General features: G+C 42.3%; 1 protein-coding gene and 1 non-coding gene across 5 annotated transcripts in view; one reads left to right on the forward strand and one right to left on the reverse strand.

Annotated features, from left to right (window-relative positions):
- Dop2R (dopamine D2-like receptor) overlaps positions 1-18,132 on the reverse strand; it is a 34,464-nt gene that overhangs the window by 8,644 nt on the left and 7,688 nt on the right. For all 4 annotated transcript variants that reach the window (XM_086829564.1, XM_086829561.1, XM_086829563.1 and 1 more), the window contains exons 2-3: positions 12,040-13,314; positions 11,785-11,975 (exon numbers count right to left, since the gene is read on the reverse strand). In XM_086829564.1, the coding sequence (XP_086685690.1) occupies positions 11,785-11,975; positions 12,040-13,165 (1,317 nt within the window). In that variant the 5' untranslated portion in view covers positions 13,166-13,314. The remainder of the gene's footprint in view (positions 1-11,784; positions 11,976-12,039; positions 13,315-18,132) is intronic.
- On the forward strand, positions 10,449-10,520 carry TRNAP-CGG (transfer RNA proline (anticodon CGG)). The gene has a single exon. It is a non-coding gene; the product is annotated as a tRNA-Pro (tRNA).

Genomic DNA, 18,132 nt, shown 5'->3' on the forward strand with positions numbered 1-18,132 from the left:
CCGCCAACGAGTTTAGTTGGAAAGCGATAAAGCCGAGAAAAGCGGGCCAAAGGCAGCAGCTCAAATTGGCAAAGCTGCTGGGAGACAGGAAGAGGAGTCTGGGAGCTGGGAGAAGGATCAGGGGAAGCCTAAACCGGAGCCAAAGCTATCTCTATGCGCGGCTGCATCTATCCTCTGTCTCTGGAAGTATGCCATAACATTTGGCTTTTTATGAATTTTCATAATTTGGCGACTGCTTAGCATAAAAATGTCACAGCGGTTTCGCTGCTAAGGATTGCTGCCCCCAAACTTCCATTTTTTTTTTTTTTTTTGCCATCTTTTGCTGATCCTGCTGCTCCTTATTCGTGGTCTTTGGTTTTATGCCATTCGCCATAATACACACACGTGTATGTGTGTACGCCCCTTTTTGCCTATTTTATGGCTGCCATAAAAGTTTACTTAGTGGCCGGGCATGCAAGCCAGCGGGAAAGTCTTCCTCCCCTCAAAAAACAAAAAAAAAAAAAAAAAAAAAGGACCTGGGACCCAGGCGCGTAAAAGTCATCAAATAATTTGTTTATGTCGCCAAATGCTGCTGCAGCCGCGGCTGGCAGCCATTTCCCTTTAATATTTCATGTACATAAAGTGCGACAAGGAGCTGTGGCTGGTGCTGGTGCAGGAGTTGCAGCAGAAGCTGCAGCAGGGGCATCGAGTACAATAAATTGCCGGGAACAGGTCCTGAAAACTCGACACTTTGCCAAGATGCAATTGAAAAAAACATACCCTACAACAGGTTTACACTGTGAGAAGGGGGATGAAAAGGGGAAAAGATTAAGTTGGCTTAAGGAAAGTTTGTCTAGAAATTGGAAAATTCAAATTGCTTACAAGCTCTCGTGTTTTTTGGTCTTTTTATATACTTTCCCAGTGATTATTTCAAATTATTTATGTTATTTAATTATAATTTTCATTGAATGTATTCTATGCTATTAAAAATATGTCATATTTTCGGTATAATAAATATTTTCTGACTTGCTAAACATCCTTAGGACCTTCTCTAATATTCAGTTTCGTATTTTTAAGGTCTTATTATATAGACTTATTGCTGTTATAATTTCCCTCAGTGTGTTGCAGCAGCCGTAGACCATTTTGCAGCGTTGGTAATAAAGTTACCGTTGCCACGGCAACACGGCAATACAGCAAGGAGCAAGCGGGAGCAAGCAGGAGCAAAAAAGGAGGCAGTGTCAAAGCCAAGGAGCAGGAGTAGCAAGGAGCCAGGAGCCAGGAGCCAGGCGACTATTAAACGAGTTTCGCATACATTTTCTTACGCCACGCCGACAGACAAAGTTAATTGAACTGGCTGCCGTAATAGACGCACACATACACAGATATATATATATATATATATATATATATATATACACTGGGGAAAATGGGTGGGTACAGAGGGTGGAAAAGTGGGGTGGAATGTGGGGTGGCTCTTAGCCAAGTGACTGCCACTTGATGCTGTTGCTTCTGGTCTTGGCCCTATCAGAAGCACAGGGCAATTAATTGACTTATTTATTAAGTTTATTGTCTGCCCTGGGGTATGTGTGTGTGTGTGTGTGTGTGTGTGTGTGTGTGGTGTTTGAGAGAGAGAGAGAGAAAGTGTGTGTGTGTGTGCCTCTCTTTTGCTCTTCCAGCATCATCTCCTTTGCTTCGTTGTCATTGTCGTAACAATTTTAACGTTTTTGTGCGCCATTTTTAATAGCCTCGGACTCGACCCCCCCAAAGGCCAAGATGATGCTTATTTATATATACAAATATATATACTTTTATATATATATATATATATTATGTACACATGTGTGTGCGCACTTGAGATTTTTCCCAGCATCTTATTTTCAGCACCAGTGCTGCCTCCTTCCCCTCCTACCATACTTTCTGTGTTGTTGCAACAAATTAGTTGTCATTAGCGTCGAGGGAAATTTTATTTTGTGACCACTTTTTGCCAGCCCCTTGGCGGCATATATATTTATTTATTTTTTTGTGGGATCTCCTGGATATTGGTTATTTATAAAGCCATCTGCATGGAAATGGTAATATAATATTTTTCGCTTTACCAGCTTCCCGGCAACGACGGCGACAGCATCCGGCAAATGTGTTCCGTTCCGCCTTCTTGCTGATTGAATCTTTCGCTTTTAGTCACGGGGGCGGGTTTTTGAGGGGGGAACCGAGAGGTTTGTTTTGGCCAAATCAAAATCTGTGTTAATTATTCAAGTTGCGCTTGGCGAGATGGGAAAGGAAAATGCGGAAAATGCGACCAGAAACCGAAAGCTGCGGTTCGTGGTGGGCTCCCTGGGCCGGAAGTGTGCGCTTTAACTCGCATGCGTGCCGGAAGATGGCCGGGAAAAGGAGGAGGGAGCAGGAGTATGCGACCGGCGACAGGAAGGAGGATAGCAGACGGGTGAAGCTGAGAGAGAAGATTGCAAGCCATATTTTTGATAGCAACCATTTAGCGTAGGGCAAAAAAAAAAAAAAACCCCAGCATCCAGCAGCTCATACGTTCATCCTCTCATCCGCTCGAGCAGCTGAAAACTTTCTGCCGTCGGCCAATTTCATGCTGTTGGATTATTTATTTGAATTGATGTGCGGCCTGCGGTTTCGTGTGGTTCGCTGCCTGACAGGGATTTATATATAAACACCACACACACACACACACCCCAGACTTGCACACACACTAACAGTAACCGCAGCAAGAGTGCTGCGAACAAAGCGTTGCCTACTTTTTTGGGCGCATTCAAGTTTAGCTTAGTCAACAAAATTGTTGCTGCCTTCCCCCCAAAGGAGGTTGCTCAGGGGGTCAGGTCAGCTGCAGTCAGCACTCAGGCACTCAACAGTCTGTAGTCCTGTTGTCCTGTAGTCTGCAGGCATCGCATAAATACCCAGACTTGGCCAGCATTAGGGATGGGATGGCAAATGCGATACTTTCGAGTAACTATCAATCATAATTATTAAGACTTGTGAAGAAAATATAACTAAAACATAGGGAATTTTTTATTAAGAGATCTTAGAGCCTTTGCTAACTTCATATTACCATGTAAATACACCATTTTCATAAGCATTTCTCCGATATATCGTCAGCAACTTGTGTGTACATCACCAAGGAATCCCCAGACTGCCTCACTTTTTGGGGTATTTGCAGCTGGCTTTTGGTGCAGCCTGTTTGCTTAGCCACTTGCAGGCACTTTTGGCAGCATCGCCGCCAACCAGACCGCTCTCTATTTGCCGTTCAAGTGGCTGGCCGGGTATGCAGGCTCCAGCTTTGGCTTTTGAGTCCATACCAAATAGGGGTGCCAGCGGACAGTAATGAGCTGTCCCGCCTCCAAAAAAGGGCGGCACTTAAGTTGGGTCAAGCATTTGCCTGCAACCTTTTAAATGGCCATTAAAATTAAAAAACTTTACGCCCAGTCCAGGACTTCCCCCTCTGTTATCCCTAGTTGGAAAGTTCGAGGGGGGGGTGAAAACTCTCCTTTTTTTTTATTGCCTGCCACATGGAAACAGTTTTTGTGTAGTTTTGCCTGAGTTTCCTGGGCGGTGGGCAGGTGAGCTAGACCACGCCCCTTGCCAACTTGTTTGTAGTTTTATTTTTCCCTACCGCTTCTACCGGAGTGATAAATGTTACCACCATCTGCCGCAAATTCCGGCAAAATTCCGAGAATCATTGCGGGCGAGTTTAAAGTTGCAGCCTCGCAGAAGTAGCGCATTTTTTCACCCACGTTTTCCATTTCCCTGACGTTTGTTTGTGGGGAAAACCAAAGGCAGGGTATAAGGTCCTTTGACCAACTGATCGAATCATAACGATATTGAGATCCCCAACTTCGCAAGGGTGAATAATGTTTGATATTTTATACCTCTGTTTAGATTTATGTAAATGAAAAGAGAGTCATAAGTTTGTATTTGTAATGAAATATCTGATGGGTGTGTAGTGTTTATCTTGTAAATTAATAGAATGCCAATAGAGATTATTAATTGCGAATATTCCTGATTCCCCAAAAGGTATTTCTTAGAGGAAGACCACGGCTAAGGATCTTAAAGCTAAAGAAAAGTAGTTGTTTGGGAACGAAGGATGTTAACTCGGACCTCTAGTTTAAGTTTCCCAGCTTATAGATCCTAATTCAAGTCAGAATATTTTAAAATAGAGCTAGTTTCTTATTAAAAATCAATCAAGGAGGACTTTTTATTTTTTTAGATCGTTCTTTAAGTCAGAACAACAGCAATACACATAATTCAAAGTAAAAGAAGAGCCTTTCAAGACAGGTTTCTATGAGCTCTACGGGTTCTACGGGTTCCAAGGGCTATACGGACTCTACGGACTTTACGGACTCAACTGACTCTGCGGGTTCTAAGGACTCGACTGGTTCTTTGGGTTCTACTGGCCCTACGAGCTCTACCTCCTCATAAACTCTACCTTTACTTTATGTTTACGACCCTGAAAAGTTCAAAGAGAGCTGCTGCTTTAAGACACACTCCTTTGCATATTTATTTTTGTTCTTAAGTCTCCTTTTAAACACATTTCAAACAGTTGTTTAGCACAATTTTGATATCAAAATGCTTATATATTCACAATGAACTGCCATTACCATTACATACACTGACGTAAATCCATGGCATCCCCTCTCTGATATACCAAAAGCAGACTGTTACCGGGGCTCCATGGACCCACAGTTCCATGACTGGGGAGCCAGAGAGGTTGACGACACTTGGCCTGTCACTGGCACAACTCTATTTTTAGGCTTCGCACGAAATATGATTATTTCCAATGGGCCGCCGAAGCGGAATGAAATGAAGTGGTGAGGGGGGGGGGAGAAGCTTTTCCTTTTCCCTAAGAGCCTGCTGCCGCTGCGTCAAATGCTGATTAAGTGCCGTTATCGCCGCCGCATATCCGGCCACCCACCCCCCCTCACTCTCTCTCTCTCTCTCCGGAAGCGAGAGCGGGTCCAAGACCATTGACAGTAGACCCATTCCTTTTTTTCGGTGGGCTTGAATCAAGTGGCTCGAGTGGTCCAGTGTGTGTGTGTGTGTGTGTGTGTACATTAATCAGATTATTTATTTTATTTATTTTTTTGTGCCATGAATTTATGGCAATTTCTGTTGGCTCTTTACGGAGTCCTCAAGTATGTGAAGGGAGAAGAAGGAGGAGCAGGAGCAGGAGCAGGAGGAGCAGCAGGAGCAGGAGCAGGAACAGGAGCAGGAGGAGGATGCTGAGGAGCAGTCGTAGTAGCAGTAGCATCACCAGAAATGGAAATAAGAGTAACTGCAGCCTTGAACGATTGACAATTGCCATTTAAGGCTGTTTTCCAAGCACTTCATATCGCTCATACGCCATGCAGACCAGCCAAATGAATGAGAGAAAAGCAACCGCCAGGGTAGATACTTTCAAAGAGGATATTTTAAGAAAATTAATGCTTCCTTCAGGACAATCACATAAATCACATGTGAAGAACGATGCCAGTAAATTTAAAGAGGTTTGACATCGCTGCTTGAAGGGTTTTTTGAGGTGACCTCAAAATGTAAAATGCATTACCTTGACCTGTACTAGCCACACTTATCCCGATCAGACCGGCTTCTAGCATCACAGGCTTCCAACTTTACAGGCTCCCAGTCTTTTAGGCTCCTAGGCTCAACCAATCTCCACAAACTCCATTGCAGAAGTCATCTCAAAAGCGTTGGTCAAGCTGCATACAAAAGCAATTAACAGTGGCACAAAAGAAAAGAACGCACAACAGAGAGAAAGCTGGCAGAAGTTGGGGAAACGGAAACGGAAATGGTGGTGGAGAAATAGAGAGGGAGAGAGAGATAGAGAGAGAGAGAGAAAGGGAGAGAAGAGAGATTCTTCCATTCCCAGACGGAGAACAAACACAATTCTGATAAGATTAGGGCTCTGGACATGAAGCAAGCACGCAGGCGAAGGCTACTCTGGCTTACAAGGATTATGCACAGAGAGAAAAAATACTATAAAGTATATAGAGAGAGAGACAAAGTTTCTAGCCATAAAAATACCAGTATAAATTAAGTATAAACATTAAATATTAAAGAACTTGTGATACATTGAAAAGTGTATCCAAAAGAATGAAAAAATTGTGTTTTAATAATACATTTTATATATAGAGAGAATGTTTTTAGCCATTAAAATACTCTAATGTCACTAGGAAAATTAAGGAATTTTAGTAAATTACAAGGTAACAAGAAAGGAAACTAACTTCGGCACGCCGCAGTTTATATACCCTTGCAGATAGAACTTCTATCAATAAAAAACCATACAATACAAATGATATATATTTGTGTTAAAAAACAGTGAAGTAATACCTGCTTTCATTGTATTCACCTATACATATTATATTTGCAGTTTTACATTCAAAGACTTGCATTTTTCCTCTACATCAAACGATCGTTTGTATGGCACCTATATGATATAGTCGTCCGATTTTCATGAAATTTACCACAAAATTTAAGACTAATATAAAATGCCTATACCTAAAATTTGATGAAAATCAGTTGAAAACTGAAAAGGTTATAAATTTAATTGTATTAATTTCTCGATCGTTCCTATGGGAGCTATATGATATAGTAGTCCGATTTTCATAAAATTTTATGCAAAATTGTAGAGTATAGTATAATGGCTATATCTCAAATTTGATCCAATTCTATTAAAAACTGAAAAAGTTAAACATTTTTTTGTAAAAATTTTCCGATCATTCCTATGGCAGCTATATGATATAGTCGTCCGATCCGGCCCGTTCCGACATATATACGAGTGAGAGTATATAGAAAGCTAACTACAAGGTTTCATTCAGATAGCTTCAAAACTGAGAGACTAGTTTGCGTAGAAACGGACAGACGGACAGAAGGACAGACGGACAGACGGACAGACGGACAGACGGACATGGCTAGATCGACTCGGCTTTTGATCCTGATCAAGAATATATATACTTTATATAGTCGGAGGTGCCTCCTTCACTGCGTTGAAATTATAATACCCTGCAAGGGTATAAAAATCATATTAACACTACTTTTTTTTAAAGGGAATTACTATTATCTTAAAATGTTTATTTGAAATGTATTCAATATTCTTTCCCTTGTTTTGTTATCTTTATCTTTATATTATTATTATATTATATTATTTCTGTTTATTATATTATATTATTTCTGTTTCTATTACATTTCTTTCAAAATGTTGCCAATACTTTTGTTCACAGTGCACAACTCCTTTCGGCAAGTCTCGGCTAACGTCCTGCAACCCAGAGACTCCTCTCCCTCGTTCGCCCGTCCATTCAGTCCAGTGTGCACGCTTTTACACTTTCAATGACCACTTGAATGTCAACAAAAGCTTTCAACTGACATATACAACCACTTAAAATAGAAAAGCACTGGCCTACACACACGCACAGGCTCACACACAACGCACACACCCAGCGACACCCATTGACACCCATTGACACCCACACCCACACCCATTGGGCAAGGCTGAGAGGGTGGAACCTAGCTAACATGTTTGTGTATTTATTTTAGCCGCGAGTTAAAACGAGCCATGTTCCCAAACAACATCAGCATCAGCAGCAGCAGCAGCATCAGTGAAGGGCAGCGGCCTCCATGACATGATGTGCCACACGGCGTATGAGTAACGTGTAGTCGCGGAAGTGAGTGTGTGTGCAGTGCCACGCCCATTGCTGACAGCATTCTTCCTCCCCCCCTGCTCCCCCTGGTCCCCCTGGTCCCCCTGGTCACCCTTGTTTGTCTGTTAGCTTGTGTCATAAGCAATAATTCTCCATTGTTGGCATCTCGTTCGTTACGCCCTCGGGGCTCTCTCTCTCTTGTTGCTTCGCTCCTCGAGGGGGGGGGGGGGAGAGAGGGATTCATACCTCACAACCTTTGCTGCGCACATTTTTATGAGTTAAGTGCTATCCGGCACAAATGCCAGAGCACACACACAAAGAGCGAGGTGGGCACCGCCTACCAATCTTCCTCACCTTCACCGCTGAATCCCACACTCTCTCTCTCTCTTCCCAGCATCCTCGAAACCTCGCATTTTCTGGAACCTCGGGACTGGACCATGCCCACTTATTGTGCTGTTGTTGACGCAAATCCTCTTAACTAAATCAATTTTCATTTGTGTGTTTGTTCGCAAGTGTGTGGGAGTGTGTGCGGTATGTCCCTTGAAAATTCCCATGAACTTGAGTCGCATAATGTGTATGAACGTGTGTGGGGAGGGAGATACTCATTGTCCAATGGCTTCTTACTTGACCGCGATCAGGAATTAGTGGTTACTAGAGGCAGTCATAATAGTTAAGGCTAAACTATCAAGAGCAGGAAAAGAGGTATCTTTCAGTTGAGACTATAAAGAAAGCCTTGATAATATATAAGATCTGTATAGATCCAAGTTTTGGCAGGGTAAGAAATACAGTTTAAAATATATATTTGTAAAGGAATTCAAAAGATAGATCTTGGATACATAGATCTAATATATAAGATCTGTATAGATCAAAGTTATGGCAGGGTAAGAAATACAGTTTAAAATCTATATTTGTAAAGGAATTAAATAGATAGATCTTGAATAGATAGATCTTATATATAAGATCTGTGTAGATCAAAGTTTTGGCAGGGTAAGAAATACAGTTTAAAATATATATTTGTGAAGGAATTAAAAAGATAGATCTTGGATAGATAGATCTAATATATAAGATGTGTATAGATCAAAGTTTTGGCAGGGTAAGAAATACAGTTCAAAACATATATTTGTAAAGGAATTCAAAAGATAGATCTTGGATAGATAGATCTAATATATAAGATCTGTATAGATCCAAGTTTTGGCAGGGTAAGAAATACAGTTTAAAATATATATTTGTAAAGGAATTCAAAAGATAGATCTTGGATACATAGATCTAATATATAAGATCTGTATAGATCAAAGTTATGGCAGGGTAAGAAATACAGTTTAAAATCTATATTTGTAAAGGAATTAAATAGATAGATCTTGAATAGATAGATCTTATATATAAGATCTGTGTAGATCAAAGTTTTGGCAGGGTAAGAAATACAGTTTAAAATATATATTTGTGAAGGAATTAAAAAGATAGATCTTGGATAGATAGATCTAATATATAAGATGTGTATAGATCAAAGTTTTGGCAGGGTAAGAAATACAGTTCAAAACATATATTTGTAAAGGAATTCAAAAGATAGATCTTGGATAGATAGATCTAATATATAAGATCTGTATAGATCCAAGTTTTGGCAGGGTAAGAAATACAGTTTAAAATATATATTTGTAAAGGAATTCAAAAGATAGATCTTGGATAGATAGATCTAATATATAAGATCTGTATAGATCCAAGTTTTGGCAGGGTAAGAAATGCAGTTTAAAATATATATTTGTAAAGGAATTAAATAGATAGATCTTGGATAGATAGATCTAATATATAAGATCTGTATAGATCAAAGTTTTGGCAGGGTAAGAAATACAGTTTAAAATATATATTTGTAAAGGAATTAAATAGATAAATCTTGGATAGATAGATCTAATATATAAGATCTGTATAGATCAAAGTTTTGCAGGGTAAGAAATACAGTTTAAAATATATATTTGTAAAGGAATTAAAAAGATAGATCTTGGATAGATAGATCTAATATATAAGATCTGTATAGATCCAAGTTTTGGCAGGGTAAGAAATACAGTTTAAAATATATATTTGTAAAGGAATTCAAAAGATAGATCTTGGATAGATAGATCTAATATATAAGATCTATATAGATCAGAGTTTTGGCAGGGTAAGAAATACAGTTTAAAATATATATTTGTAAAGGAATTCGAAAGATAGATCTTGGAAGGTGTTTTGTTGATTTATTTCTTAAAATTTTCTCGACCAAAATGGTTTCTGTTGCTTATAAAAGACTTATCTTTCTTTTTTAGCAATAAAACCCTTGTAAAAAACTTGTTTTTATATGCACAAAAAGCTTTTCATCGCGAATTAGAGTGAGATAGCTAATGAGATCTCCGCCAGACTGAAAGAGAGCAACGCAAATCAATGACGCGGTCGCACCTGGCTCAAAATCAAAGTTGCTTTATTATTACGTAATAGACACCTTTCAGCTGACAGCAGGTGCACTTTGCCTGTGAGTAATTAACACCTGACACTCACACTGATGCATTTAATGACAGGTTAATTTGCCTCATGTATGTGTGTGTGAGAGAGTCAACAAGAAAGGCCACACAGCAGGAGGCCAGCCAGTCAGTCAGCAATTAATTTGGTGGTAATACGCAAAACGACACTTAAACCGCTTCGATTTGTGTTTTGGCCTAGACCAAACAAGCAACAAAAAAGTAGGAAAATGAGTTGATTAAATATATAATATATATATATATCCATTGAATCCTAGTCTATGTCCATCTCACTCTATTTCCTTTTAACGCCTACTGGACAACCCATTCTTAAGGCGGCTCGTTGGTCTAGGGGTATGATTCTCGCTTCGGGTGCGAGAGGTCCCGGGTTCAACTCCCGGACGAGCCCAAGTCTCTATATATTTTTTATATTTATTTATTATTTCATTTCCATGCATGTTCAGTTTAATATAAATATTTCTTGGCAAGGGCAAATAAATATGTGTTAAACAAACATTCAATTATGCCGACAGGGCCGAGTTTTCTTGTGACAACTTGCACATTTATTATTATTGTTAAATGACAGACTTTTCCTAGGGTTTTATTAAAGCCCGACAGTTGCAATTGCAAATGTAATTTTTTGTTTATTCGTTGCATAAAATAAACATGCAATTAATTGTGGCAGCTCTGACAAGAGAGTGGGGCCAAAACAAGTGGCATTCACATGATGGTTTTTTTAAGAACGATTCAGCATTTTGCATAGGAAAACCCAGAGAGAGAGAGAGAGAGAGAGAAAGGACCACAATCCGCCTGCTGATGAGACACCAAAGTGGACAAAGCTGGGATGAGGCTCTTCCATCAATCTGCCAGTCAGTCAGTGAGAGTAGAGTCCAGCCAGTCAGAAGTCAACTCCCAGGGGGAGGCAGCCAGTCTGTCAGTCAGTCACTCCGTCGTCAGTCAGTCAGCCAGCCAGCGAGTCAGTCAATCGAACAATCAATCATAGGGAATGACAGGCTACGTCGGCTTAAGTCAAAGGCACCAAGTCCAAGTCCAAGTCCAAGGGGAGTGTGTTTTCTGTCTCCTTGTAACTTCCACACTTTCCAAAAATAACCAAGTGGCCCTGTGTTTAATTTTTAATGTTTAGACATCGAATGAGTAGGGTAAAACACACTCAATTCCATTATCAGGTTTTAAATCATTTACTTGCCAATCAATTATCTTTGCTTTTGTCATGATTAAAGCATTTTTTTTTTTTTTTTTTGTGGTAGATTTCTTTACGAAATTTGTGCGTAACTCGTACTTTCTTTCAGTGCTCAGTTCTCAAGTCGATGTCGGTTTCACAGGAGCATCGCCACCACACACACATTGATTTATATGCTGGCAGCGCCAAAAATTGAATGTTATTGCTTCAATGGCCGCAATTTAGTAAAAAGCCACGCCCCCCTTCTGGCCTTGACCCCATCCGCCGCCCTCAGAATTGCCATCCGTAGCCACATTTTGGGCGAGACTTTGGGCCACCCAACCTCTACCCTGTTTTGTTATTTATGAGCGTGTTTATTTATTGTATGACCCAACACTTGATAAAATTAAACGCAAATGGCTGGCAATTTTGCATTTGGCCATTTTGATTTCGGATATATACATATATATATATATAGTTTGAGGGCACTTACCAGAAAATATACAGCAAATGGCATCACGACCACGGCGACCAGAAGATCGGCAATGGCCAACGAGACTATAAAATAATTCGTGACCGTTTGCAGTGAACGCTCACGGCATACGGACAGGATGACCAGGATGTTGCCAAAGAGGGTGAGGATGGGAAAAAGAATCAGGATGAGCGCCCAGTAATTGTGGTCCACTGAAAAGAGTTACAAAAGATGAATATTCAATGGGATTTGTAAGGGAGTAGGCTGAATACTTACCCACTCGCATATCTGCGCAGGAATCGGTCAGATTGAGCGTCTCATTGGTGCAATTAATCCGATAGCCATCGAAGTACAGACCGGTTAGATTCTGCTCGATCAATAGGCCACCGACACCAACACTGCCGGAGGAGGAGGAGGCCGAGGAGGAGGCGGTGGCCACCATGCCCGAGGCGGCAGTGGTTGTTCCCGAAACCGTGCTACCATTGTAGTTAGGAAAATAATCGTTAAAGTTCTCTAGCAGCAGCATAAAGGTGCTCCCTCCAGTACCGCCACCACCAGCACCAGCACCCGCACCTGTTCCTGCTCCTGCTCCTGCTGCTGCACCCGCTCCTCCTCCCAGTCCCAAGCCTCCTCCCGTTCCGCCGCCATCGTAGCTGGTTCGATTGTGCAGCGTTTCCCGCGCCGCCGTTGCCGTTCGCTGGAGCAATTCCGCATCCCCGAAGCCACCAAGCAGGCCATAGTCCGTCTCCGCGTCCGCCACATTGTCCAGCGCCGCCTCCTCGCCGCTGTCTATTAAAGCGATGCCAGCATCGCCACCACCACCACCGCCGCCGCCAGCAGCCGCGCCTCCCATTCCGCTCTCCAGCTGCTGCTCCACAAAGCTACGCAGCGCATATCGTCCTCTGGGTTCCGCCTCCGTTTCCGTGTCCAACTCCAGCTCCGTTGTTGCCGCTTCCGTTTCCGCCTCCGCGGGCACAAAGCTAACATTACCTCGACTGCTGTTGGGTAACGTGCTATTGAGCACCTCGCTCAGGTCAAGACCCAGCCAGCCTAGGGTATCATTGGCCGCGGCCGTACCGTTCTCTGATCCTACATCCGTATCCGTATCATCAGTGCCCACTCCCACGCCCGCCGAGCTCAGCAGCCACTCGCTAATGTCATCGATCAGCGCATAGCCAGCATCTTCCGCCTCCGCCTCAACATCCTCGTACAGCGGCAGGTAGCCGGGTGACGTCGTGGGGCTCCCAACGCCCGTCGCCGGCTCCCCGCCCACCTGCCCTGCCTCCGTGCTTGCGTTCAGCAGCAGGTGGTGCATCCTCCACGGGGCTCCGGCGGATGTGGCTGCCGTCGATGTGGAGGTGGATGTGGATGTGGATGTGGTTGCTGCCGACATTGTGACCATGCTGCCGGTGCCGTTGCCGGTGTACCGGTGCCAGTGCCTTGGCCCCGCCCTTGCCAATTGTGGATAAGGGCTCAGCCTTTAATGGGGCGGTGGCGTGGCACCGGACGCAAGCTGCAGCGCCTTCAACGCCAGCGGCATGTTTCCTTTGGCTGTAATTAAGAAGATAATGGGGGGGGGGGGGGAAGAGGGGATTAGAAATGGTCAAAAAAGGGTTAAAAGGTTCAAGATGTGTAGGCAAAAGGAGAGCTCCTTTGAAGGTGCGCCGCAAAGTATGCTCTACAGAAATGTTGCCTTAAATTTTGTCATAAATGTTGCCTGCTTTTATGCATAACTTTACCTATACTTTCTTATTCTCTCTATTTTGTGTTTGCAAATTAATTATAGAATTAAATCAGAAATCAATCATAACTAAGCTTAAAGTAAATTTTAATTCTATACATTTATTGTTTTTTTATATGACATTTTCTTTAGACAAATCAAAGTTTAAAATATCATAACTCAGCCAAAAATGCTTTAAATTGACATCGGAAAGCTGTTCAATGTTAGTTTTTATTAGATTAAAATCTGCATACTCAATTTAAAATTTAAAACAATTTAAATTTTTATCAAATATTTTGTTAAATTTTAACGATGAAACCCCTTATAAAATTTTCGAAAAAGGAAAAAAAAAATTTTTTTCCAAACAGCTAGATCGATTCTGCTGTTGATGCTGATCTAGAATATATATGATTTATAGGGTCGGAAATGACTCCTTCATATAAATACAAGCTTCTAACTAAAATTTGAATACTTAACCAAAGGGTATATGTAGTTTCGTAAACATGTAAATTAAGAGGATGATAAACTTTTAAATAATTGGTTATTAAATCATATCAAATAGTAAATATCAAACGCTTTCTTCTTTGCTTCATTATAGTTAATGAAAACTGAATCAATTAAAGCATTTACATTTTACATTAAATAATTAATATACAGAATGAATTAAATTCAATATTTTTCAACATTAAACTTCATTTTAATTGCTAGAATTCAAGAGAAATTGATCGAAATTACTGATAATTGAACCTCATCGAGGTCACAGCTTGGTGCAGGTCAGCCTCAGAGGCGATAGTGAAAGCGATTGCGTTTTAAATCCGTTTACACACTCACAGACACCCCGACACACCCACACCCCGAGGGGGAGGGACGAGGTTGAGACACTTTGTGCCAATGCAATTATCTATCGATTCCCACCCCCATGGGCTGGACTGGCTGGCTGGCATTGCCGCATGTTTAATTAACTCTTTAATCAATTTATTGCCAATTATTCTACAAAAAGCGACAGCGAAAATTGTGTAATTTAATTAAATTAGCAAAAGGTTTTTGTGTTCCACTTTCGCCACGCCCCCTCCCCCCAATCTCTGACCCTCACGGAGTCCTTTCTCCCTTACCTCCTTTTGCTCCTCGCTCTTCTCCCCTTCTCCTTTCTCTGCTCAATCCTTTTGCCTTGCTGGGGCTCTTACACATTTTGCAATTTCCGCTTTTGTATTTGCCAATTGAAGCTGATTAAAGCCGCCCGAGTCGCTGGCCCATAATTAAAAGATGGCTCGTTGTAGCCTAATGAGAGGAAAGTAGCTGAGGGTCGAAAGTAATCGGATCGACGGAAGGGAGCTCCGGCTCCAGCTCCAGCTCCGGAGTCCGATCTCCGCGAGAGATCCTGCAGTAGTCTGGCTTTTTGCCACTAATCAACATTTTTTTGGCACACTACCAGCATCCCCAGGACCTGGGGACGAGGTCATCGAAATGGCGCAGTGCCGCAGTGAGTACGTGAGCCTAGTCCAGGGGCAATTTTCCATTAATTACGAGCCGAAACTGAGTCCTTACTTGCAGTCAAAGTCTGTCCAAGTCCGAGTAATTAATTTCACTTTCGCCTGAGCAATGCCTTTGGATATGCGCCAGCCACACGCGACCATAAAGCACAGAGTCTGGAGTTGGATGTTGACTCTATGGGATGGTCTGTTCTATTACATCCTAATCATTGCGAACACACATTGGGCTCACCGCAAAGAGAGTGTGGGTAAGGAAAACGAATGGTATGTGGTTCCAAGCTCCAGGAGGTTAACCGGGTTAATTTCTCCTTTTCAAAACTGAATAATTGGGTTTAATTTCATCGGACTTCCCCCAAGATCTTAGAGCTTTCTCTAGATTGGGCCTGAATGTCGCATCGATTGCTCTATGGTTTGCCCAACACAATTACTCATTGCCCGGCAGGCAGTCAGGTTAGGGGAGTGGGGTCTAATCACTTGAACCCACTCAACCTTGAGGGGGTGGGGCGCCGCTTATAATATGACGTGGCCAATGCAATCCAATCCTAGCATTCCCAGCCAATGTCGTGCCTCATTAACAACATCCGGCCAGTGGCAGGGCACTTCCTCTGGCACCTGCCTCATTCCAGCCCCGCATCGCACCCCGCACCCCGCACCACACGACACTCAATAAATCAGCAAGTGTAATTATTTTCAACGCCATCGTTGAGAGTCGCGTGCGGCCCAAGGGGTGGGAGTAGTAGGGGTAGGGTCTAGGGCCAGGGATCAAGGATCAGGGGTTGGCAAACAGGGAGGCGAAAAAGTTTGTCAGCGGCATTTTTACACTGGGCGGAGCAGGAGTTTGTCAAGGGAGGTGCCAAGGTTAAGCCAATACACACACATATGCCGGGGAATACGAGTGAGAATGAGGATGTCCCTGCTCCCAGCTACAATTATACATAGTTTCTGCACTGCGGCACTCATTTAAAGTTTCGAGTCTTTGAGAGAGTTGTGACATAAAGGATAAAAAGAGAAAAGGACTGCTTATTCCATCTCCCATAACTCCCATAGTTATCGATCTTTTCGTGACCAAATATTAATATTTATTAAAAGCGAAATATGCAGCCTGTACACACACTCTGTTACAAAATAAATAAATAAATATGGCAGGACGTGTCACGCAGGTCCTCGCGATATCTCTCTCCTAGCATCTACTCTCTCACATATCTTTTGACCCCTGGCCGTAATTCAGATTGAGTGGCAATCGTTGGGGGAGTGCGCTAAGCAAATTGGTTTCAGATTTAGCTCCACCAGGACACGAACACGAACACGGGACACATGCTGGCCACCACCTCCCCCTACCCATCCCCCCGAGGGCAAAAGGAATCACGACACCAAAAACGGATCCTGCCAGTGTCCATATGTGTGTGTGTCTCTATGTGTCTATGTGTGCATCGCCTGCGGGATGAAACAGATGCTGCGCGCCTTGCCCAAGATAAACAATTTGATGTGCGATGGTCCCACGTTTCACATCCTGCTCCATGTATCCTACTCTCGCCGCCTGCGGCAATTGCTTGTTAACTAGTTATGCGGCAGCTTCAGCTCCTCTGCTGTCCGAAACTTTAAACATTTCACACACACACACAGAGTGCCAATGAACACGGCAAATTCTCGCGAAACTCTAGTTTTTTCTTTTTACATTTGTGTGACATTGCCATGACATTTGATTAATTCCATTAGGATGGGTAGACGTCCGGGGTTCAAGGCTCAAGGCGTACGGCTTAAGGCTCAAGGTTTAAAGATTCGCACGACAACGCGGCGTATGAGCAATGGCCATAACACGTATACGCACTGTGTGCTGCTCATAGTAAGTACTTTGCTGGCGGCTAAAGGTTCTGTGTAAATATTCATGAGTGTGGAACATTTAAGAGGGGCAGCACACAGATTTTAAGATGCTCTAGGGTAGAGATTACCCGATGGAAAGGTGTTTCAGGTACTTTAAATATTTAATTTTTGTGGAAAATCATAACAATACTAAGAAAACTTCTAGGTAAACCCAAATAATAAACAAAACTTATGCTTATTTCATCAGAATATAAATATTTTCATAGCCAAAATTCCGTAAGTTTAAAGGATCCTATTAAACTCCCCCTATTAGCATGTGGTTCGCACACAAACTCCCCTTTTTTTTTGTAGCCCCTGAATGATTTTGAATTTGGCTAAGCAAATTGGGGAAATTCCCGGCTTAAAGTTTATTGTTTGAATGACTGAACCAGATGGAAGGCGTGGGAGTGGCTGCCAGCGGACAAAGGAAATCGCGACTAGATATATATATATATGTATATATATATATATATATTTTTGTATATGGAACAAAAACCGCTTATCGCTTCAAGTCTACTCAAGCGTCAACAGAGCGATTCATTCGAGAATTTCTTATGCTTCACTGAACCAGAAGTGTCGTCGTTGCCGTCGTCGCTCGGCGTCGCCCGGCATTTGGCCACATCGTCGTTCGCATCCTGACTATATTTATACACGCCCTGAGGTGTGTGTGTATGTGTGTATGGTGTGTGCCAGTCATCCAACCCGTGGCACAACCCCACATCCTCTTATCATCATTTACACAGTCTTTCCTGGCCTGGCCAATGGTTGCCCCTTTTTTTTTATTCTTTTTTTGTGCCAACGCATTCGATTTTTCCCTCTACCCCTGCCATCCGTTATTATTGTGCGGCCTCCCCCCCCGTATTCTTGTCTAATGGAAAATTATTGAAAAGAAAAGCCAAATTGCACGCTCAATTTTCTTATGGGAGGCAGGAGGCTGTCATGTCCTGTTATTCCTTTCTCCACCAATGATTTTCCCTTTTGATGCAGAAAAAGTAAAGTGCGTCTAAATTGACCAGAAGGAGTGAGTCAAAAAAAAAAAAAAAAAAAAAAAAAAACAGGCAACTGGCAACTGGGAAATGGCCGTGGAAAAACCCAATGCCGCCCAGCAATCTCAGCAGAAAAAGGATAACACAGTCCGGATGGGGACACTACTTGGCAGGCGAAAGAGAAGAGATTAGGCAGTCGGCATGGGATTATGAGGAGCTATAGGAGCAGGAGGTTCCGAATTCTGGTCCTGGATTTCAGAAACAATTTGGTCAATGAAAAATATGATTTTTCTTCTGTTCTAAACCTTAATTC

Source organism: Drosophila serrata, unplaced genomic scaffold (genome assembly GCF_035046125.1).
Source record: "Drosophila serrata isolate PLE 108 unplaced genomic scaffold, ASM3504612v1 contig_23, whole genome shotgun sequence".
NCBI lineage: Eukaryota > Metazoa > Arthropoda > Insecta > Diptera > Drosophilidae > Drosophila > Drosophila serrata.